At 45.8% G+C, this 24191-nt stretch overlaps 1 protein-coding gene and 1 long non-coding RNA gene across 4 annotated transcripts in view; one reads left to right on the forward strand and one right to left on the reverse strand.

Moving 5' to 3' along the window:
• The window catches only part of LOC309372437 (putative ferric-chelate reductase 1), a 36773-nt gene extending 17812 nt beyond the window's left edge, over positions 1–18961 (forward strand). Inside the window, exons 10-17 of one of the 3 annotated variants that reach the window (XM_081916052.1) lie at positions 7369–7482; positions 9652–9764; positions 11955–12041; positions 12692–12789; positions 15269–15327; positions 16595–16732; positions 16836–16861; positions 18180–18961. In XM_081916052.1, coding sequence (XP_081772178.1) covers positions 7369–7482; positions 9652–9764; positions 11955–12041; positions 12692–12789; positions 15269–15327; positions 16595–16732; positions 16836–16861; positions 18180–18269 — 725 coding nt within the window. In that variant the 3' untranslated portion in view covers positions 18270–18961. Of the gene's footprint in view, positions 1–7368; positions 7483–9651; positions 9765–11954; positions 12042–12691; positions 12817–13078; positions 14017–15268; positions 15328–16594; positions 16733–16835; positions 16862–18179 lie in introns of those variants that run through there. The other 2 variants (XR_014169497.1, XM_081916053.1) reach the window with 2 other exon arrangements.
• Positions 14129–15285, reverse strand: LOC309372483. Its single transcript, XR_014169528.1, has 2 exons — positions 14759–15285; positions 14129–14717 (listed from the first exon to the last, which is right to left on the reverse strand). It is a non-coding gene; the product is annotated as an uncharacterized lncRNA (long non-coding RNA).
• Positions 18962–24191: the final 5230 nt, after the last annotated feature.

The raw sequence follows: 24191 nt of genomic DNA on the forward strand, positions 1-24191 counted from the left end.
TCTCAGGACCTCCTATAGGGACACCCACACCTCGCCGGAAACTGTCACGCCGAGAGGCCAGACGACGTGTTTCCGTTAAAGAGCTTTTATGTTGGAAAAGATTCCGAAAGCAGCCACTTTCGGATTCTACTAGTGATTGACGCAGCCATGCTGGAGGGGCTCCGTCACAGGCAGAGGTTTGAAAACCTGATCAAACTCTGAGGGACTTGCATTTTACGCACAAGCAGCTCATCGTCCCATCACAGCAATCCGAAAGTCACCGAAAGCCAGCTTGTGCAGGGAGAAGCATCATGAGCAACCCAGCCGGAACCGGAGGAGCAGGAGCAGCTGGAGGGGGTCCAAGCCTGGAAGAAAGGTACAGGGCGTTGGAGATCCAGTTGGCGCTGCAAACGGCGAGGCTTGAGGAGAGGAGGGCTCAGGATGCAGAAAAGGGAAAGGAGAAAACCACCCCGCTCGCCAGAAAGGTACCAGGATTGGTGCAGAAATTCGGGGGGGATCCCAGGAACTATCATGCCTTTAGAACAGAGATGCAATACGCTCTAAACTTGCAGTTTGATGACTTCCCCGACGAGGAATCGCGAGTGGCTTTTGTGATTGGCCATCTCGAATCCGGGGCGAAAGATTGGGTTAGACCCCTGATGGCAGCGAATAATGAGATCCTAAAGGACACGAGGAAGTTTTTTCGTGCCATGGACCTGATGTTTTCCAGCGATATTGAGCAGGGGGTGGTGCGAAGGCAGTTAATGGCTTGCCAGCAAGGAAGCAGATCTGTCCGTGAGTACTGGACTGAATTTACTATGCTGATTCATAAATTGGGGTGGGACCTATCGGCGGAGCCCATCCAAATGCTTTTCGAAGAGGGGCTTTCTTCAACCGTCAAAGATGAGCTTTCCCGGGGGCCCAGGGCGGAGTCTATGGATCAGTTAACCAAATCTGCGCTGTCCATAGGAGCGCCCCAGGAGGCGAGGGCTTTGGAAAAGCGGGAAGGGAAAGGAGACCGTTGGAGGGAGTTCCGCATTCCAGACATTCCAGAGCCACCTTTCCCGCCGGCAGAGCCGATGGAAGTTGGAACAGCGCGGGCGCGCGCAGTTTCAAATCCCAGTGAAGGGCGGAAGAAGGAGGGAAAGAGCGCCAAGAGATGTTATCTCTGCCAACAGCCAGGGCACTTTGCCAGAGTCTGCCCACAAAGAAAGGAATGGCAAGGGATGGCAGGAGCTGTTGGGGGAAAGGAAGAGGAAGGCAAGGAGCAAGTAAAAGCCAACGCCTGGCTGCCACCGTCGGGGCACAGCAGCCAGGCCAAAGAGCAGTGAAAGTGCCCACGCCGGAACCTCCCAGACCCGCTTTAGTGATAGAGGTGTTACTAGAACTGCCAAACGGACACCCACTAAAGATCAAGGCGCTTTTGGATTCAGGCAGCTCCTGTAATTTCATGAGTAAGGAGTTTGCAGCTGAGCATCAGATACAGACCATCCCTTTAAGTAACCCCTTGCAGGTGACTACGATTGACGGCAGAGAGCTGTTGGGGGGAGAAGTTAGCCAACAGACTGTCCCGATGATAATGAGGGTGGCAAGGCACACCGAACAGATAGCGTTTAATGTGGCCATCCTGGGAGGAGCGCCCATCATTTTGGGGATGAGCTGGCTGGCGCTACACGATCCGCTAGTGGGCTGGCATCAGAGGGTGGTCTCCTTTGGGTCAGCGCATTGCCTAGAACACTGCAAGGAGGGGAAGGTTTCGGGAGGAGACAGAGTCACCCTAGCCGGGATGGAAGTAATGGACAAAGGGAAGGTGCCCCCGCAATACGCAGATCTGAGCAACGTATTCAGCGAAAGGGAAGCAGACAAACTGCCACCGCATAGACCCTTTGACTGTCAAATCAACCTACTCCCTGGGGCCCAACTCCCAGTAGGCAAGCTGTACGCCATGTCAGACAGGGAGATGCAGGAGCTGAGGGAGTTCATTGACAAAAACCTGAAGCGAGGTTTCATCAGAGAGTCCCGAGCGGTGGGGGGCAGCCCAGTGTTTTTTGTGGACAAAAAGAACACAGACAAACCGAGACTGGTGTGTGACTTTAGGGCCCTCAATGCAGTGTCGGAGCCCCTGGCTTTCCCTATGCCCCGAATTGATGACATTTTGACCAGAGTAAGGAAGGGAAAGATTTTTACAAAGCTGGACCTGCGGGGGGCGTACAATCTGATACGCATAAGGAAGGGAGATGAATGGAAGACCACCATGTTTACCCCTTTGGGAGCCTTTGAATACCTCGTTATGCCCTTCGGTCTACAAGGGGGCTCCGCGTGTTTTCAAGCTTTTATAAACCACGTTCTGGGACCTTTGCTCTACAAGAATTGTGTGGCCTTTTTAGACGACGTGTTGGTGTATTCGGAAGATGAGGAACAGCATGTGAGGGACGTTCGAGAAGTGTTGGGCAGGCTGCAAGCCAACCAGCTGTGGGTGAAACTGGAGAAGTGCCAGTTTCATACCAAGGAGGTGGAATTCCTGGGGTACCGCTTGTCAGACAAGGGATTGGCCATGGATCCAGGCAAGGTCCAAGCGGTACTGGAATGGAAGACACCGAGGACCAAGAAGGACGTGCAAAGATTCTTGGGGTTTGGGAACTTTTATCGGAAGTTCATCAAGAACTTTGCCCACTTGACGGCGCCCATCACCGACTGCCTCAGCAGCAAGAAGAAATTTGTTTGGACGGTAGAGGCGGATCGAGCCTTTGAAGAACTGAAAAGGGCTTTCGCCTCGGAAGAACAACTTCTGCATGTGGATTTACGAAAACCCATGAGAGTGGAAACCGATGCATCCGACCGGGCGGTAGGGGCGGTCCTTCTTCAACCGGGGAGGAGTGCGTCGGAGTGGAGACCGTGTGCCTTCTTCTCGCGGAAGCTGAATAAATCCGAGAGGAATTACACGGTGTATGACAGGGAACTACTTGCCATTCACGAAGCATTCCGGAGGTGGAGACATTTATTAATTGGGGCACAACACAAGGGGCAAGTGTGCACCGACCACAAGAATTTAGAGTATTGGAGAACAGCTCGAGTGCTCAACCAACGACAAGTGAGATGGGCACAGGAATTCTCCAAATTCAACTTTGAAATTTGTTATGTGCCAGGCCCAGAAAACGTCAGGGCGGACGCGCTCTCACGCAAACCAGAGTATTGGGAAGGGGAGGGGGTGATCGAAGAGAGACATGTCATCCCTGAGGACCGCTGGGTGTGTGGGGCGGCGCTGGTGGGGCAACGAGAACTGGTAGAGGAAACGGAAAATGATGAATATGCCCAGGATAAGCTCAGAGGTCTCAGGGGGGAGGGCGAGAGTCCCGGAGGTTTTGAGGAAAGAAATGGGGCATTGTATTACAAAGGGGCACTGTATATACCCGAAGGTGAATTGAGGGGGAGAGTACTCAAGCAGTTGCATGATAGCCCCACGGCGGGACATTTTGGACAACACAAGACCATGTGGTTGGTTACCAGGGAATTTTGGTGGCCTAAGGTGAGGGAAGATGTAAGGGAGTATGTAAGAGGGTGTGACCAATGTCAGCGAGCCAAAGGGGAAAGAAGGGCGCCGGCAGGGTTATTAGAACCATTACCCACACCAGAACGGCCTTGGGAAGCGATATCAATAGATTTTATGACGGATCTGCCAAAGTCCAAGGGGAAAACAGCCATCATGGTAGTAGTAGACCTGTTAACTAAGATGTGCCACTTTGTAGCATGCTCACATGCAGTCACAGCGGAAGAAACAGCGAAGTTGTTTGTAGAACACATCTTTAGGTTGCACGGGGCTCCCTTGAGGGTGATCTCAGATCGCGGCAAACAATTTACTTCCAGGTTCTGGAGGAAGCTCATGAGCTTGCTGCACGTGGAAGTCAATTTTTCAACTGCCCGGCACCCTGAAACCAACGGGCAGGCGGAAAGAGCAAATGGCATTCTTCAACAATATCTGAGGTGTTATGTCAATGACAGAGAGAACGATTGGGTCGAAAAGTTGGCGTTGGCAGAATTTGCCTACAATAATGCGGAGAATGTGTCCACAGGGATGAGTCCCTTTTTGGCTAATTACGGGTGTCACCCCAGGGCATTTCCAGGGGAAGGAGGGGAGAGATGGAGCGTCCCAGCGGCTGAACATTTTGTAGAAGAGATGGAAGCGATCCATCATCAGCTCCAGCTCAACTTAGAAAGGGCTAAGGCACAATATAAGAAGCAGGCAGACAAGAACAGAAGGGAAGGTGAAACCATAAGGGTGGGGGATCAAGTGTGGTTGTCAACCCAAGGGTTGCCGTTCAAAGGGGGTTGTAAGAAATTGAGGCCCAGAAGATTGGGACCCTTTGAGGTCATTCAGCAGGTCAACCCGGTAGCTTTCAAACTCCGATTACCCAACCACATGAAATTGCACCCAGTGTTCCACAGGTCGTTACTGTCACCATACAGGGGGGGACGTGAAGGGGAGTACGTCAGGGGACCAGCCTTGGAAGAGAGGGAACGCCGCAACCATGTAGCGGAAATCCTCGATTCCAGGTGGAAGGGAAATCAGGTGGAGTATTTGGTGGCGTGGGAAGGGGAACCGGAGTCAGAAAACACCTGGGTAAGTGCAGAGGAAGTCAATGACGAGGTTTTAACAGAAACGTTCCACCAAAGGTTCCCGAGGAAACCTCAGCCGATAGCAAGGTTTAGGAGGGAGTATTTCGGCACCACCGATGAGGAAGAGGAAATGGAAGGGTTCGCGGAGTCGGAGTTGGAAGAGGGAGTGGACTCCGATGACGAAGATTACCGAGAGAGTAGGAACAGCAACAAGTGGAGGGAAGTGTTCGCGACGTCGGAAGATGAGGGAGGTTCTTTCAGGGGTTTTACCTCCTCACCGCCAGTAGGGGAGGAGACGGGAGGGGGTGAAGGGGGCCCTGGAGGGGAGGTGGATGTCAGGGAACTGCCATCTAAAGCGCCGGGGGCGCAAAGGCTCACTGAGGTTGAGAGAGGAGTAGCAGCGGAAGAGGGAACCAGTAGAGGGCGAGCAAGAACTCCAAGGGAAAGTGAGTCGGAGGGATGGCTCAGAGACACTTCCAGCGAAAACAGTGGGGAGGTCTCAGGACCTCCTATAGGGACACCCACACCTCGCCGGAAACTGTCACGCCGAGAGGCCAGACGACGTGTTTCCGTTAAAGAGCTTTTATGTTGGAAAAGATTCCGAAAGCAGCCACTTTCGGATTCTACTAGTGATTGACGCAGCCATGCTGGAGGGGCTCCGTCACAGGCAGAGGTTTGAAAACCTGATCAAACTCTGAGGGACTTGCATTTTACGCACAAGCAGCTCATCGTCCCATCACACATACATATATATATATATATATATATATATATATATGCAGGTTTTGGTGTCCTCGGGTGTCTTCCCGTGTAAAAGTTGGGGTGTCTAGGCGACGTTTCGACGAGGTCTCACTCGTCATCTTCAGGCTGGTGCTTTCGGCTTCTTGTTACTGGAACAGAGCAGGATCTCAGTGTTTGAGTTCCTATAAATACTGTTGAGGGGGTGTGGTGTATAGCCCAGAACATTGGAGGCTATACACCACACCCCCTCAACAGTATTTATAGGAACTCAAACACTGAGATCCTGCTCTGTTCCAGTAACAAGAAGCCGAAAGCACCAGCCTGAAGATGACGAGTGAGACCTCGTCGAAACGTCGCCTAGACACCCCAACTTTTACACGGGAAGACACCCGAGGACACCAAAACCTGCATATATATATATATATATAAAGGCCAGGCAGAACAACTCTGTCTTACAGGCCCTGCGGAAAGAAATCAGATCCTGCAGGGTCCTGGTCTCATGAGACAGAGCGTTCAACCAGGCCGGAGCCAGTGTTGAGAAGGCCCTGGCTCTGGTTGAGGCTAATCTAATTTCCTTAGGGCCTGGGACCTCTAGGGTGTTGCTATTTATGGACCTTAAGGTCCTCCGTGGGGCATACCGGGAGAGGTGGTCCCGTAGGTACGAGGGTCCTAGGCTTGAAACTGAACTACCACTGCCTTGTTAAGGACAGGGCTGGCCTGAGCCATTTTGCCGCTGAAGGCAAAACGCCCCAGCAATGCCCTGTTGCTGATCCCAGCTCCTGCCCGGCCCCTGCTGTCACATGTGTGCTTCCATCGCCAACTCCACCACTGCAACGGCACCCTGACACAGCGTCGGCAACTCGGCTGCAGCAGGTGAGGGGGCAGCAGCACTATGGTGGAGCTGGCAGTGGTGCCACGGTCAGGGAGGGCACAGATCTGCCACCCGAAGCAGATGGCTTCACCTTGCCTCATTGAAGGGCCGCCCCTGGTTAAGGAGATGGTCGGGTTCATCAGATGCAAGCAAAGTCGGGGTTTTAAAAGCACAAAGTCTAGCTTAAAAACAAGAACAATTTATGATTCGTTCCGAGTCATAAATAACCTTGCCTTCTCATAACTGAAGATTTAAACACAGTTTTGGTTAACATACAAGTCAGTACCTACGTAGTTTGTGCACAGTGCTTCTCTTACAAAGCTGATCATGCTTAGACCAAAATTTCTAGGCTACCCAGAGTTTACCAGCTCTGAAAAGTATAAACAGTTTGAGTTGTGGAAATGGAAACGTCAGAGAGTGTGGTGGTGCCAGAACCATACTCCACACTTGCCCTAAATGTAACTTGGGATATTTTTTGGAAATAGTCCATAGCTTAAAAAGGTAAAGGTACCCCTGCCCGTACGGGCCAGTCTTGACAGACTCTGGGGTTGTGCGCCCATCTCACTTAAGAGGCCAGGGGCCAGCGCTGTCCGGAGACACTTCCGGATCACGTGGCCAGCGTGACATCGCTGCTCTGGCGAGCCAGAGCCGCACACGGAAACGCCGTTTACCTTCCCGCTGGTAAGCGGTCCCTATTTATCTACTTGCACCCGGAGGTGCTTTCGAACTGCTAGGTTGGCAGGCGCTGGGACCGAGCAGCGGGAGCGCACCCCGCCGCAGGGATTCGAACCGCCGACCTTTCGATCGGCAAGTCCTAGGCGCTGAGGCTTTAACCCACAGCGCCACCTGCGTCATAGCTTAGTGAAGCAAATATTAGCACCTGTAGCCTGGGGCTGAGGTTCCCCTTATGTGGTTCCTCTCCTGAAGATTTTATTCTTGTTTTGCATTATCAGTATTATCTACCTTACTATGTTACTGTGTTAAGTTTGGAAGACCCAGTCATCTTCCTTAACGTTGCCTGTACAGAACCTTCTTGCATACTTGAGACCTGTTGATTTTTAAATACTGTCGATAGCTTTGTTCAAGCAGGAATTCATTTTATAGCAAGAGGCCCTGTGATAACTAGTTCTTCTTCTTTTTTAAAAAAACAAAAACACTTGGAGGGATGATACGGAAGCATCCCAGGACACCCTTCATTACTGATCAGAAGGTGAACATTTCAAGCTTTGCAGCAGTAGGTGGCACCAGTTCTAGACCCTTGATCATCAAAGCTCATGGTAAGTAACTGTTTTGAGAGTGGAGTCCCAAAGTCTCTTCTTTCCATTCCACCTCTTGCAGTACCTCCTGTGAGAGATGCTCCTGGTGGGTCTTGGTCTTGTGGATAGATTCTGTACATGTTTAAGTGAGCCTAGTTTAGCGGGGATGGATTAATTGCCTTGTGTCTTTGTTTGTCCCTCCTCTCAAGTTCTGATAAAGGTAAAGGGAACCCTGACCATTAGGTCCAGTCGTGACTGACTCTGGGGCTGCGGCACTCATCTCGCTTTACTGGCCAAGGGAACCGGCGTACAGCTTCCGGGTCATGTGGCTAACATGACTAAGCCGCTTCTGGTGAACCAGAGCAGCGCACGGAAACGCCGTTTACCTTCCCACCGGAGCAGTACCTATTTATCTACTTGCACTTTGACGTGCTTTCGAACTGCTAGGTTGGCAGGAGCAGGGACCGAGCAATGGGAGCTCACCCTGTCGTGGGGATTCAAACCGCTGACCTTCTGGTCAGCAAGTCCTAGGCTCTGTGGTTTAACCCACAGCGCCACCCATTGCGTGTTCAGACCCAGAAACCTCCCGCCTAAGTAAATTCACACATGACTCAAATTTTGCTTTTGGTTTTTGGCCACAACTTTATTGATTACAGAAAGTGAATGGTTGCATAGGCTCTGGTTCGACTAGCTCCCTGCCATGCAGGTAGCGCTGACCCAGGGTTCCAGCATAGGTCAGCCAAGGGTGAACACCCGGATGAGCGGAAAGCTGGGATCGGGCTAACTCTGCCACCCAAAAGTCCCTCTGGACTCAGGCACGGGCACAACCCCCTCTCAGGGCTTGACTAAACCACTGAGTCCCTGGATTCCATTAATGGAATACCCTTCACATACGGATGTTGAGAGCGTTCTCCCATCCCTATCACCTGAACCAGAGCCTATCTGCAACCTTACGAGTTGTGACGATTTGCTGCGCGGCAGGCGAAACTGAAATGGCAACAGCCAATCAGCCAAGTGGGGAAAATTCCTGCCCTGCCCCAATGACAGACGACACACAACGGCATAGCAAGGTCAAGCGCAAAGCCCCCAAAATAGGGAGAGGTGGGTGGGTGTTCCGAATGCACGCGCCAAAAGAGGAAGCTCTGAGTCACGTGCATGGGTATATATAGGTCCCTTGATCCGTTTAGCTTGCGTCCCATTGGCCTGATTAAACCCAGCATCTAGGGACCTACCAATTGGGTGTTGTGGCTATTCAATTAAACCCACCCACAACACAGGGTTTGGTTGCCAGGTCTCACCGCAACACGTGCCCTCTTTAAGGGAGGACCCAATTTATCATCATCCTGCATGTCCATTTTAATTTTTAAAAATCATTAAAATTACTTATTGTCCATTCATATTTCCTTACAAATATTTCTAGAATCCTGCTAATGTATTAACCTGTGTACATTGCTTCTGTATATATGCAACAAAGTCCTTCCAGTCTTCTTTAAACTCGTTGTCGTCTCTTCCTCTTAATTTCAATGTCAGTCTTGCCATTTCAGCATATTCCATTAATTTAACTTGCCAATCTTCTTTAGCTGGGACGCCTTCTTCTTTCCATTTCCTACTAAGGATCGAGCTGCTTGCTGAGTAATTTGAGAGCTGCTTTACCTTATAAACATGAGTGGTGCAGTACCCTACATCGCCTGTAAAAACAAAATAAAGAACATGTCAGTTTACTAGAGAAATGGTACATCTTCCAGAATAGCTCCTAGAGTTTTGCCAAACATATATTTATTTTTATTAGTAAATATACGTTCTATTTTTCTTGTGTTCCTTTGGCGTAGAAGAATGATGGGCATACCAATGTGTTTGTGAGACACAACACACTGTACACTTATTTATCTGAGGTACTTGCAACTCCTCTTCAATGGAAAAGAGCTCTCAGAGTGACTCACAACAATCACGAAACAAGATGGCCCCTGCCTTCATGCTTAAAATCTAAAAGATAGAACACAAAAGGATAGGAGATTGGGACAGAGGAGGGAAAACTCCCCACACACACACTCTTGAACACTTAATGAAAACCTTGTAATTTTCGGGCGGGGAGCAACTTTCCATTGAAGTTCCATGGAGCTGCTCCTTCTCAGGCCACTGATAATTTGGTTTTTCTTTGTCTCCATGTGTTTTCTTTGCTTCTGTTCTAAGGAGCCCTCATGTTGATCGCTTGGATGACCACAGGCAGTGTGGGAATGATATTTGCCAGGTACTTGAAGAAATCCATCAAGAAACCTCTCTTGGGTAAAGATATTTGGTTTCAGGTACGCACATTAATAGATCTGTGGTTGGGTAGAGAGGACTGTTAGGTTGGCCCCTACAAACAGGGGACTAGAGTAGTTTCAGCTGGCGAAATCGCATTCAAGCTTTGGGATTGCACAGATCGTAATAGAAGTGTGTGCACATCTTCAGGTTTTTTTTTCTGAGTTCAATGCAGCAGCAGCAGTAACCACAATCCAACCACCGCCATTTGTTCTGATTCTGCGCTAAAGTTACTGTTTCTCCAGAGAAAAGAGGCAAAGCAAATGGAGGTGTGGATAAACCCTCAGATTTTTTTTAATTTATTGAATTTTATAACAATTAATGATACAAATCTCATTCATCATGTTATTTACAATTATTCTCCCTCCCCTCCTCTGGACTTCCCTCAACTCCCCCTCTGCTGAGTAATTTAGTTTTATTTATCGTATCCTGCTTTTCCTACACAAAAATAAAATCCCTTATCATTTCTCTAAAATATCTGTTACTCAAATGAAGTTGTGAAAGTTTATTCAAATCCTGCCAGTGAATCCAGTCCATTCTGTTGTTTCTGCAAATAAACTGTAAATGGTTCCCAGACTCTTTTGAAGTCCTTTTTGTCCTTCTCTCATAGTTTGTCTGTTAGCTTAGCCAATTCTGCATAGTTCACCAGCTTTTCTTGCCATTCTTCCTTTGATAGTATTTCTTCCGTCTTCCAATATTGTGCAATCAAGATTTTTGCCGCTGTTGTAGCATACATAATGTCCATTTTTCTTTTGGTAGCTCTTGATTTGAGATACCTAACAAAAAGGCTTCAGGGTGTTTGACAAAATTCATTTTAAACATTTTTTTCAATTCATTGTATATCATTTCCCAATATTTTTTAATGCATTTGCATTCCCACCACATAAAATGTTCCTTCCTTTTCCTTACATCTCCAACATCTGTTATTTTCTTTCCTAAATATCTTTGCCATTTTCACTGGTGTGATATACCATCTATACATCATTTTATGTAATTCTCTTAATAGTATGCAATCTGTGAATTTTATATCAACTTTCCATAATTTTCCCCAACTTTCAAATTGGATGTTGTGTCCCACATCCTGAACCCATTTAATCATAACTGATTTAACGTCTTCATCTTTGGTTTTCCACTCTAATAAAATACTATATGCTTTTTTAAACAATTTAACATTCTCTTCCACTATTTCTTCTTGAAATCTGGAGATTGTATAACTAAACCCCTTTTTATTGTCTTCCTTAAAAATTTCATTTAATTGCCTATGGTGTAACCAACTTTGTAAATAGTCTTTCAGCTCATCATACTCTTTTAGTTTCAGTTTACCTTCTTTTGTTAACAACTCTCTATATGTCAACCAGCTTACTTTTTTGGTCGACTTAAGTGAAAATGCTTCAGTGGGTGACAGTCACCATGGTGTTTTCCACTCTAACAGATCTTTATATTTTCCCCACACTCTTATTAATGACTTTCTTATTATATGGTTTGAAAAGCCTTTATGTATTTTGCCTTTCCCATACCATAAATATGAGTGCCAACCAAATCTAGTGTCGTGTCCTTCTAGTTCTAACTTCTAACTCTTCTTCTTTTTCCAATTTTATCCAATCCCTTATCCATACAAGACAAGCTGCTTCAAAATACAATTTCAAATCTGGGAGAGAAAAGCCTCCTCTATCTCTTAAGTCTGTTAGTATCCTATGTTTTATCCTTGGTCTTTTCCCATTCTAGATAAATTTTGAAATATCTTTTTGCCATTTTTTGAAGGATATATTGTTATTTCCAAAATAGAAGTAGTATCTTTGGCAAAGCACTCATCATTATTGCTGCAATTTTCCCTAACGGGAAGATCCATCCTTCCCCAGATTTCTAGAAGCCCTCAGACTTTTGAGTCTTACCCTGTTCTGCCTGTAGATGGTGAAAGTGAATTGGCTATTTTAAAGAAGGAACCAAGGCCACTGAGAGACTTTCCCCATCTGTACTATATATTTAAGGCAGTAACATTCAACTTTCAACTGTCACGGCTTCTTCCAAGGAATCCTGGGTACCACTTTGAGAACTGCTGTTCTGTGAGGGGGAATGAGGGTTAAAAATAAAAAATAAAAATGGCTTTATACATATCTATTCTATATAATGGCAATAGACCAGTTAATCCTTCACTTTTCGCTGATTTGCAATCTAATTTTCCCCCCTTTCAGATCCACTTTTTGATGATGTTGCTAACTGTCGTGGCAACGGCAATCGCTTTCATATTAAGCTTTGTGGCAGCAAATGGGTGGAGTGAAGTAAGTTTCCTTGATTTCTACAGCGCCTAGATCCCTGCTGAACAACTTACTTTGATGAAGGGTGATGAAGGAGGCTGATGATAGAGCAGGGTCCAATTTGCTACCCCTTTCCAAAGCAGATTGCCAGCAGCCTATAGCCAAAGCCAACAAGACGTGCAACACACATATACTGTAAGACACGTCTGAGTTAGCAGCAGGGACCCACATGGTATCTTGAGGGTGCAGAAAGTGTTGGATTCAGCACAATCCTCTGCATATTTACTCATAAGCAAGCATGCTTCTGAACTGTTCATTGGGTCTTAATCGTAATTGTGTGTTTTGTGATTGCAGTTTAAATTTTAAGTAATAGTGGTTGTTGTTTTTTTTGAAGGAAATGTCATCTAAAAATGCCCCGGAAATGGTGGCATGTTAAGAGATGTCAAACCTTCCTGAGTGACTGTACAGAGAAATAGCCGACTGACCACTTCTACCTATGGGTGGCAGCTTCCTTTTTCGTTATACAATGTTCTTTGCTGCCCCACGGTCCCTTTGCAAGGACATTGAATGCGAACAAGGACTTCCTACAGGAAGAATTAAGATGCAGCCTTTTCTAAAGAAGAGGTGGCTTTTGCAAAGCGTAAATAGGACTCATACCCTTTTCTCTCTGACAGAGTGCAGGAGCTCATGCTGTTATTGGCTGCATTGTCATGATTCTCTCTTTGATTCAACCAGCCATAGCTTTCTTCCGACCATCTCTTCAAGATAACCGGTCAGTACATCAAATGTAATTAATGAGGTAAAAAATAAATACCGTATTTTTCGCTCTATAAGATGCACCAGACCACAAGACGCACCTAGTTTTTGGAGGAGGAAAACAAGAAGAAAAAAAATTCTGAATCTCAGAAGCCAGAACAGCAAGAGGGATTGCTGCACAGTGAAAGCAGCAATCCCTCTTGCTCTTCTGGCTTCTGGGATAGCTGCGTAGCCTGCATTCGCTCCATAAGACGCACAAACATTCCCCCTTACTTTTTAGGAGGGAAAAAGTGAGTCTTAGAGAGCAAAAAATACGGTAAATACTTCCTTGAATTGCAGAAGCATTATACGCTAAATGGGCAGAACAGCCTTCCTCAAAAAGCCGCTTTGGCTCTGAGCTGCAATACCACAATGTCTTGGTCATCAGTAACTCAGCACAGTGACAGCTGGATGCTAGCTACTTCAGAACTGCCTGTGGCAGAATAAAAATATATTCATCGTAAGATCTCAGGGAGGTTCACAGAAGCTACCCTTTCCCATTATCATTTCAGAAGTACTGAAATTATAGGGTTTTCTTGATTTTTAATTGTGCTGAGCAAAATTGTAAATACAGACAAGTGTTATTTTTAGCCATTTATTTCTCAGTCAGATATTTTTTTCAATCAGAGCTCACTGGAACGGAGTTCTGGCACCTTTTAGGGGTGTTCTGGCACCTGTTTTGTGGGCTACCTGCATAGCCACTGAGCAACCAAAACCATCAAATGCCAACAGTGCCCTTCAGCTCTCTATATTGGACAAACAGGACAATCCTTACGCCAAAGGATAAATGGACATAAATCTGACATCAGAAATTATAAAACAGAGAAACCAATAGGAGAACACTTCCATTTCCCAAGATCTTAAAGTAGTTGTCTTATTGCAAAAGAATTTTAGAAATACACTTGAAAGAGAAGTTGCTGAGTTACAACTCATTACCAAACTAAAAACTATGGAGAGACCTGGTCTGAATAGAGATATTGGATTCATGTCCTATTATACACGCTAAAGCTAATTTTGGTCACCTATCCCTTCAAAAATCCCTTGCCCTTCCCTGTGGAACCAACTGCCATCATTAACAGTCCTCAACAGTTATAAGGTTGTAGCAACCTCCACTTCAGAGTATTTGAAGAAGTGTGTATACACACGAAAGCTCATACCTAGAAAGCTTATACTTAGTTGGTCTTTAAGGTGCTACTGGAATTATTTTTTATAATTTTTTGGGGGGGAAATATTCTTTTAAAGACTGTCTTAAGACAAAAAGACTTGATTCTCTTAAGGGAGTTCTTTTTGGATCATCTTTTAATAATTTTTTTCCCCTTTCATCTTGTTGTTTATTACAACCAAAACCAGTTCACAACCATATCTGGGATTAGGCAAAGCTAATGGGGCTGAAGGCAAGGCCTTGGCACTTCTAGAACTAGATAACAATGAGATCCTGATTCCATAGCTCTGTATTTTGCCCACTGTGCAGTGTGCCAGGAGTAGCAATGGAATTCCTGGCACAGGGCATGGAGTGTGGCCAGCTTGCAAGACCTTTTTGACGTCCAATGTGGAAGGTGAATCTGAGTTGGGGAATCTGTTTAACCCTTCAGAAGTTCTTGGGCTCCCATTGCCATCAGCCCCAGTCAGCATGGCCGGTGGTTAGGGATGATGGCAGTTGGGTGTCCAACCATGTCTACAGGGCCACAGGTTCTCCAGCCGTGTGAGAGCTCTTTGTGTCTATGCATATGTATGTTGGGGAAGAGGGACTAGTAGGTGTCTTGCATGCTCTCTCCCTTATGCTCTCCCTGTGAGATGTACTGTAAGTGGCTTTAATTCTGCCCCCCTCTGACAGTATTGTCAGAATCACTGCTGAGTAACTCAAGCCTGTTAGCGAGGCCCGCTGTTGTTGATGACATCCAGTGCCTTGTTGTTTTCTGGCTCATGGTAAAAACCAACCAACCAACCAGCCCCTATTGCATTTGGGAAAGATAATGCTTTGCTCTGGTGCAGTGCCTTTAGGACTTACAGAAAACAAATCTGGAATGTGAATTGAATACACTGGTGTGCATAAAAAGAGACCTGCTAGAGCAGAAGAAAGAGCTATCTCATTCATCATTGTGTTTCATGCAGAGACCAGCCAGATACTTTATAGGAAGTCCTCAAGCAGAACTTGAAGGCACCAGCATTCGCTGCTGTTGCACCCCACCAATTTGTAGTCAGTGGCACATGCCCTCTGAACATGTTTCAATAGGCTAACAGCAGCATGGCTGTGCTCCATTTCCCCCAGTGGCAGCCATAGGTGTGCTAGATGAGTTCTCCACCTCCTATTTAGTGGAACTGAACCTTACTGCCCTCTCAAAGTCTGCTCCGACATGAGGAGAATGCAATGGACAGAGTAGGCATGATGTAACCAGCTGATGTTTACTCCTTGGGAGAGCAAAGATATCTAACAGTGTTTTGCATTGCACCAACAGGAGGTTTATTTTTAATTGGTTTCACATGCTAAACGCATTAGTCATCAAAGTTTTGGCAGGTAAGTGGATGGGTGCTTCTGTTGTAACTTACAAGTAGGGTGCTCCATTCCCACTGCAGAAGGCAGTCTAGAAAGGCGCAAGGCTAAGGTGATGCGGCACAGAATGAGATGCCACCCACCTCAGTAAAATTAGGTCAGCAGCTGCAGTGGAATGTGATCCTGGTCCTAAGGACACATACTGAGAAACTCCAGCAATAGGTAGATACCTGGAACACAATAGCAGGTAATATACATAAGCAAAACTCGACATGACTTAGTAGCTCCTGTTCAAAATCATGCTGCAGGGAATCTCTGTTTTTGTTTTGAACAAGAAAGTTTCTAGCTTTGCATTGTCCAGAGAAACCTAAGTACAAGTGGGCCATTTCTGTTGCAAGGGCTCCAGGTTAACGTTTGCCGAAGTCAGACAGGACATACTGTATACCCATATTACAGAGATAATGGTATAACTGTATTTTTACTTCTTATTTTCTGGGAGCCCTGGAAATTCTGTAGACCGGGGAGTAATCTTTGGACTATGGAAAGGCCTGACAGTTTTAAGTGGTAAAAAAACCCCAATGTATGTTTATAGGGCAGTATTCAACTCAGTCTTTGCCTGTGTAGAAGACCTTTTGCTTGTACAAAGCTTGTGGCCTTTCCTGTAGAATGGGCCTCCTAATTTTGTTCTGGAGTTTTCTCACACACACACCCCGAGCAGATTTGGGGAGGGTGCAGGGTATGCACAGAGAGAGGTGGAAACATTCCCATTGTGCAAGCGGAAGTCATTCCAAGTGCGCAAGGTGTTAGCTGAACACGACCCAAAATATAAAAATTCAAGGAGGTAGGATTTCAGGGACACTTTATGAACCCGGTAGGGGTGGTGATAAAACTTCTCCTGTACCATTTGCCCCCTGTAGCTGGGGGACTAAATGTATTGAATATTACACCTAGTTTTTTTTTATTAAAAATAACCAGCCAGTGTGTCTCCAACAGGCTATTTTTCCACATGCGTTTGTAGGTATCAGATGCTGTGGTATCAGTGTTCCTCATTCATGCAACAATGTTCACACAATGTCATGGATGCCAATATGCCGCCCCTAAATCCCCCCCACCTCATTTGATTCAGATTTTATCTTTGCAAGGAAAATTTGATGTTAAAAACGACCCAACCTTGTTGCTATTGACTCTTTCGTGAGAGGATAGCAACCTGTTTGTGGCGTTAAGTTTCCATTTGGAAGCACTGGATCACAGAAAGGTCAGTCATCTAATGCCTCGCCTCTTCCTTCTTTAGTTGCCGCCATATTTCTGGGACTGCGAATGCTCAGCAGCTCTCCTAGCCAATGGATGGTTAAAACAATGGGAGGCTTCGTGGCCTGGGAATTCTTAGCTGCTATCCTGATGGATGTAACTCTGTGGCTGAAAAAGAAAGGTAAAGCTTGATTCGGATCTATGTATAAAAAGCTTTCCTTAACAAAGCACGCAAGTAGGAATTAATAACATTCCTGTTTTTTGTTTTGCTTTGTGTTTTGCAGAAATGTATGAAGATTCAAACACCAAGGTAATCTTTTTGTTCTTGCAGTCATTATCAGTGTTTTGTTTTGTTAGATTTCTGCTAAACCGGAAGGTTATTGGGAAAACCAAACAATATCGAAAATGTTGCTAGCTAACTATATGTATGGCGTCCTGGTCCTCCACCCCCTTTAAGGAACCCTTCAGGCATTACAGTGTACCTCGGGTTAAGTACTTAATTCGTTCCGGAGGTAGGTTCGTAACCTGAAACTGTTCTTAACCTGAAGCACCACTTTAGCTAATGGGGCTTTCTCCCTCCACCGCGCCGCCGGAGCACGATTTCTGTTCTCATCCTGAAGCAAAGTTCTTAACCTGAAGCACTATTTCTGGGTTAGCGGAGTCTGTAACCTGAAGCGTATGTAACCTGAAGCATATGTAACCTGAGGTACCACTGTATTTTTGTTATGCATGCATTATGATTTGTGCTCATGAGAGTATTGGAGTGCTTATATGTGCACCTGCAAAAGTTTGGAGGCAGTTATACTACTTTGTTTCCCATCGGTGTGCATCCTGTAACTTCCTGTTGAAAGCTTGCAATCACAAATATTCTGGTATTTATTTATTTATTTGGCCTGCTTTTTGTTGCGCTATAGCACAGGAGTGCCCTTCCAGACAGCAAGAATCCAACAACATTGGGGCAGCATCACAGAAAAACTAATAATGTGGAATGGCATGTGGACAGTCCAATATAAACCCACCACTAATGCAGTATTATTGCATCAATGGCATTTTGCAGAATAATACCCCCCCCCCAAAAAAAGTCTGGAGGAAGCCTAAAAAAGCTAAGTTGCTTCAGGAAGGGGGAAAAGCAGCCAGATGGTGTTGACAAATTTGCCAGGCCACAGTTATTAGGTCTTCTCTCTTTTTTATGAACATCGATGAGCCGTTCAAAAGGAATACAGTGGTACCTCGGGTTACAGACGCTTCAGGTTACAGACACTTCAGGTTACAGACGCTTCAGGTTACAGACTCCGCTAACCCAGATATAGTACCTCGGGTTAAGAACTTTGCTTCAGGATGAGAACAGAAATCGCGCAGCAGCGGTGCAGCAGCAGTGAGAGGCCCCATTAGCTAAAGTGGTGCTTCAGGTTAAGAACAGTTTCAGCTTAAGAACAGACCTCCAGAACGAATTAAGTTCTTAACCTGAGGTACCACTGTATAGTGAACAGATCTTTCTCATGGAAGATCTCAAACTGTATATCACATAGAGATTGTGATTAAGCTGCGTACAAACTGCGGAAATAAAATTCAAAAACGCATAACTGTTAAGCAGAATTTTCATTGTTTTAATTTTGTTTCCTTTCTAGGTGAAAACTGAAGTGATACTGCTGCTGTTGTACCTGTGTGGCAACCTGGCATTTTTAATAGCTCTGCTTATAGGTATTGGAAGTTCTTAAAATCGGTTTCCCATTTGGAGGAAGAATGAAAATGGCTTCTGTTCTTTTTCTACCCAGACAGAAATTTCCGACCTCCTCTGTGCAATTGTCTACCTGGATGTACCGACTACTTGTTGAAAGGCATCAACACTGATCATGAAAGTTGTCTGATAATGATTCTAAGGGAAACTAATTTACAAATGAAGCCAAATATGGCAGATGCAAGTGCGTGAGTGTGTTGACATGAAATGCATCGTTAGTCCTGACCATGTTTGACGTACCTGATCAACATTTGGATATTGGTAGGGTTTCTTTTTCAAGCCATGGCAAGAGAAACTCTCCCCCTACTTTTGTGATGCTATCTTAATCAGTTATTCTGTTACTTTAAATTTAAGGCTGGATTTACAATTTCACTCCCAGACAAATTCTAAGTACTACAGAGGCTCCGTTAGTACTCCCTTTAACTTGACAAATGCAAGTACAATCAACACGCTCTTTCTACCCCGCTGAGGCTGCAACCCTGCAAACATTTATTTGCAAGTAAACCCTACTGGCTGCTTTGGAATGCATGTCTGATTAAGACTGCAGTGCCTGTGTGGTCAGCTGCATGGAGATAAACACAGATTTCTCACCTCTGCAGACTGCTCCATTCATTTCAGAGGAAGAACACAATCTGTGGTCACATTCTTGACATGAGTTCTGCTAGGGAGCTCTTTCATTTGGCTGGTGCAATGAATAATGAATACTAATAGCCTGGGAATCCCCTAGTCCTGCGGGGCTGCAGCCAGCCCTGCGAGGATGTAGATGGGGGCGTGAGCCCGCAACCCCCCCTTATGTCGGGAGTGGCTTTCACATGTAACACTAATCATGATAGCTGTCGAAGCACAGATTTATGAATTTAGAATCCATTTGGCTCTGCGGTCTAAATGCAATACTGCCTGCCTGCCCCTTGCCTGAGCCTCGGTCTCTGTTCTTCATCCTCTTCCTTGATGCTTGCTCACTCCAGCCATCCAGCACAGAAGAGATGACTTCTTCTTTTTGCCTCCCACATGCCTGCATTGTGTTATTTGCCTTCAATCTGCAATCCTCAACAATGTCCAAGGAGAATTTTGTGGTATTCCTCCACAAGATAGCACTTGCTGTTTAGCCTCACCCTCCCACCTGTCTCTGAATACATAGAACCATAAAATTGTAGAGATGGAAGGGATCCTAAGGATCATTCAGTCCAACCCCCTACAATGCAGGAATGTGCAACTGTCCCATACGGGGATCAAACATGCGACCTTGGAGTTATCAGCACCACACTCTAACTGATTGAGCTACCCATCCTATTCTCTTCTTGGCAACAGTGGCCAGAAAGAGGGGAGGAGAGCTCCATTTTTCCCCTGGGTTGTTGACAGTCCCAGTGGGAACAGTCCATTTGGCTATGTAGACCTTGGCCTGGTCCAGCATGTTAATTCTTACGTCTGTAATAATCTAAAGCAAAACACCAGCATCAATGTTAGGATCAACTTTTATATTATTATTCATATGCTGATTTTAAAATATTCCTTTTGTACTGTTCGGATTTTATATGATTAAATGCAATTCTTTTTGCATCTGTAGAAATAAAAGTCTCGTTGAGCGACAAGTGGCATTCTCTCTTGCAAATGCAAGCAGGTCTTCTGTTTTCCTACAACTTCCCTACAGCTCAGAAGCTCAGGAAACATGGTTATAACTCTTCAGAATTTGGAGAGTTGCCACCCAAGATGCAAAGAATAAGAAGGAGCCCCTTCCTGGTCCACATACAGATTGCAACCCAACCAGCCGTTGAATCTTAACTTCAGCACTGAGATCAACACTTGAGGCCAGCAGCCTAGTTTAGGGGGCACAGGGCTTGCAAGTTCAAGGTGCTTGGGGGCAGTGGTTGGAGCTATTCTTGTTACCCAGTTCCCCCACCAAGCACATCAGTCACTGCACTCTGCCTAATAGTAGGGCCAGCCCAGTCAAGGCTGTAAGGGCAGGTGGGACAAGTGGAGTCCTTCCTCTTGTTCTCACCCAAGTTGCTATGGAAGAGAGAGGGGGAAATAGCAGGAACTTTCCATCTCTTCTTTCCATAGCAGTAGTTCACTATTACAGTGGTACCTCTGGATGCGAACAGGATCCGTTCCGGAGCCCCGTTTGCATCCTGAAGCGAATGCAACCCATGTGTGTGCGGGTCGCAATTCACCACTTCTGTGCATGCGTGTGACATCATTTTGAGCGTTAGCGCGAGTGGCGAAACCCGGAAGTAATGCGTTCCGTTACTTCCGGGTCGCCGCAGAGCGCAACCCGGAAACGCTCAACCTGAAGCAACTTTAACCTTGAGGTATGACTGTATTTATTTGTTTATTTTATAAATATTTATTATTAAAATCCAATATAAACCACATTTTACCAGTGTCAAATTACAATTCAAATTCAAATATATATCAATTATATAGCCAATTATACACTTTGTATGACTTCCTGCGTGCTAGATTTCAAGGTGAGATGATTTTATTTCATCCTGCTTCCGAGTCTTACGGTAATTAATCCAATTACATTCAGTCCTGATCTTAATCCCTTATTGACAGCTACAGAGTTTTTGACTTCCATTCAAATTAACACATTCAATAATTGCCCCCCCCCCGCAAGAGGAGTTCTATATTCCAAATATTTCCTGTTGATCTTATCCATATTGTTTCTTCATTCTTCACTATTTTTTAAAGCTGTTTTCCCAGGTGAAATATATAAACCTGTGAGAAGGGGAAGCCAGTATTGACTATGAAGGGACATGCACGGAAACTAAAGTGAATGCTCTTGTGATTTTTTATTATTCTCTTCTGTTTTGTAGCCTTTGTTGTATAGGGCTAGGAAAGAATCGCCGGCCGTCCCCCCATTCCTTGGAGGACTATTAAAAGTCAGTGCAGCAACACAGGGCCTTGGTGGATCAGTGATCTGATAATATAGAATTGTAAGGGACTGTGCGGGTCATTTAGTCCACCCCCCTGCAATGCAGGAATCTTTTTGCCCAAGGTGGGGCTTGAACCCAGGACCCTGAGATGCAGAGTCTCATGCTCTGCTGTCTGAGCTATCCCACAGGATATAAGGCAACTTGATCTGCTAATCTCTAGAGAACCGCAGCACATCCTTGATGAGGGGGGAAATGGACAAACCCTGAAATAGGATGAACATTCCTACCCTGTGCATCACTTCTCTTCCTCTGTTGGTAAAACAGGAGACCCCTTTCATAATTTGCCTTCCATCCATGGCCATTAAATAATGATTATAGGTATTCGCTATTGTTTGTACCAATCATCGTTGCCTCATTGCATAGCTTGCTGGCAACCTCACATCCTCCAGGACGAGGAAGTAGTAATTGCTGGCATTCATGTGTTAAATACAGATAATTAGCAATCTGTTATAATCCGCTGACAGAAGGAGCTCTCCTCTTAAAGAATCTACATTTTGGGCTTCAGATTATGTTAAATCTGGTCAATATCATAAACACAGAACAAACTGTTGATGTGTTATGTGCTCTTTTCTGCAGCTACAGAGAACTTTATACCAGCTCACAATGTTATTATTTCTCCCTCCGCTGTCCCTGCGAAACCTCTCTCTCATATGGAGTTGCTCCTAGTCGTACCTTATTTTCTTGCCATTTCTTTCATTTCCTCAGATGTACTAGGACTTCTGATATCTGGAATACAGAAAATCAGTACTATTTAGGGGGATGAGAACAGCAATATTCAAATTAAGGTAGCTGAGAGAATCGAAGAATTGTAGAGATGGAAGGGACCCTGAGAGTCATCTGGCCCAACCAACTGCAATGCAGGAAAATGCCTCTGACAACCTGGGACAGGTTGAGAGTGTGGGGATCTTGGCGTTACTGGTTCCAGCACCCAGAGCTGGACAGTACTAGGACCAGCAGGATAATGTATAGGGACGTTTTCAGTCTTTGATGTTTTATTATATTTGTTGGGAACTAGGCAGAGTGGCTGCAGCAATCCAATCAGATGGGCTGGTTAGGTAAAGGTAAAAGGACCCCTGACCATTAGGTCCAGTCGTGGCCGACTCTGGGGTTGTGGCGCTCATCTCGCATTATTGGCCGAGGGAGCCGCCATACAGCTTCCGGGTCATGTGACCAGCATGACTAAGCCGCTTCTGGTGAAACCAGAGCAGCGCACGGAAACGCCGTTTACCTTCCCGCCGGATCGGTACCTATTTATCTACTTGCACTTTGAGGTGCTTTCGAACTGCTAGGTTGGCAGGAGCAGGGACCGAGCAACGGGAGCTCACCCCGTCGAGGGGATTCGAACCGCCGACCTTCTGATCGGCAAGTCCTAGGCTCTGTGGTTTAACCCACAGCACCACCCGCGGCCTGGTTACAAAGAATAAAAATACAACCATCATCATCATTCACCCATCCTTGATACAGCAAATGTAGGGCAGCCCACGGGACAGAGGGTTGCTGCTGTCGCAGGAGCATTAGGGATGCACAAGCCAGTCTCTGAATCTGTCGCCTCTGCAGCGGGAGAACTTTTGTTGGGGTAAAAAATTCCAAATTATTATCAAAGACCAAATCACCGTAATAGTGTCTCATCGTATCCCGCTTGGTGGAACGGAAGACTGCATTCATCTATTTTTGCAGCTGCCCCATGCTAAAGATGGCCACCAGGATCCCAGAGAACATTTTCTGCAGGGTCAGGTTGTCTCAGAAGGAGCCCAGCACCCCAATAAAAGAAGTGGCAAATAATGTTATACTGAGGAGAAGAAGAAGGCTATGCCCCTTGGATGGTATCCAGCATTACATGACTGGACGTCCCCTTCTTTTCCTCCTAAGAAAATAAAGAATGCATTGGGAGGGAACAGTGACCCATACGGCTGAAATTATCTACATCTTAAGGTCCACAGGTTAATCCTGTTCAAAATTTGAATGAGCACTTTTGCTGATGTAGGTCTCACATTCTCACTGAAAACTATTCAAAACAAGAAGCAGGAGCAGCGCTGTGTTAAAAATTGATTTAATGGCAGGGCCAGTTACAATTGGTCAGTTCTGACTAGGAGGTCAAACTGGGTTCTTTCAGTCAGCTTTGTAATCTTACCAATGTATTCATAACCCTATATTAATAATACACATCTTTATAAGAAGCAACTGGATGACTCCATTGAAACAAAAGCTATTGATCCATGCTGTAACTTAACGTAAACTTGTGTAATATAGCATGATTTGCTTGGGCTTCCTTGAGTTTCCAAGCCGCACCTCTTGGCAGTCATGTCTTAAAATTAAGACATAGTGACACTTGGCTGGACATGCCTCAAAGCACTTTCAATGAAACTGATTTTGGAGCCAGCAGAGCACAGGCTGATTATCAGGATAAAAATAACAGAAAGCCAAGTTGCCCTGTGTTGTTCCCTTGGAAACAATGATCTGGTATCACCTGAGCGATTGCAGCACAGGATGGCAAGTGATGGAGAGATAATAGGTTTTGTGCACACTGGCCACACGCCCAGCTCTTCCCATTCTGCAGGGTTGGCAAGTAAGTCATCTTGCCTCCAAGAGTCCTGCTTGCGCAGCACAGAGGCAACCTCCCCACTTAACAGGGAGGAGGACATCTACTCTACTTATGTGTCAAGGCTTACCTTCCGCCTCTCTGTAGATAAGAGCACGAAGCGAAAGCAGTCTTTTGCAGCAACCGAGAGGTTTACTGAACACAGAACAAACATTCAGCATCCATTCTCACAGTGCAGGTGATGGAGAGAAAATTGAGTTCCTCCCACTTCCCTCTAGTTACTTCCGTCTTCCCATCACCTCACCACATGATCCCTCCACCACTGAGCCTTCTGAGAGGCTGCCCTATCCAGACACCTGGCTCTTGGGCTCATGGGATGCATACTTTCTAGTGAGGGAGATTCAGCCAGCTCTCTCTCTTCCTGTTCCTC

Source organism: Podarcis melisellensis, assembly GCF_964234715.1.
Source record: "Podarcis melisellensis genome assembly, chromosome: 6".
Taxonomy (NCBI): Eukaryota; Metazoa; Chordata; class Lepidosauria; order Squamata; family Lacertidae; genus Podarcis; species Podarcis melisellensis.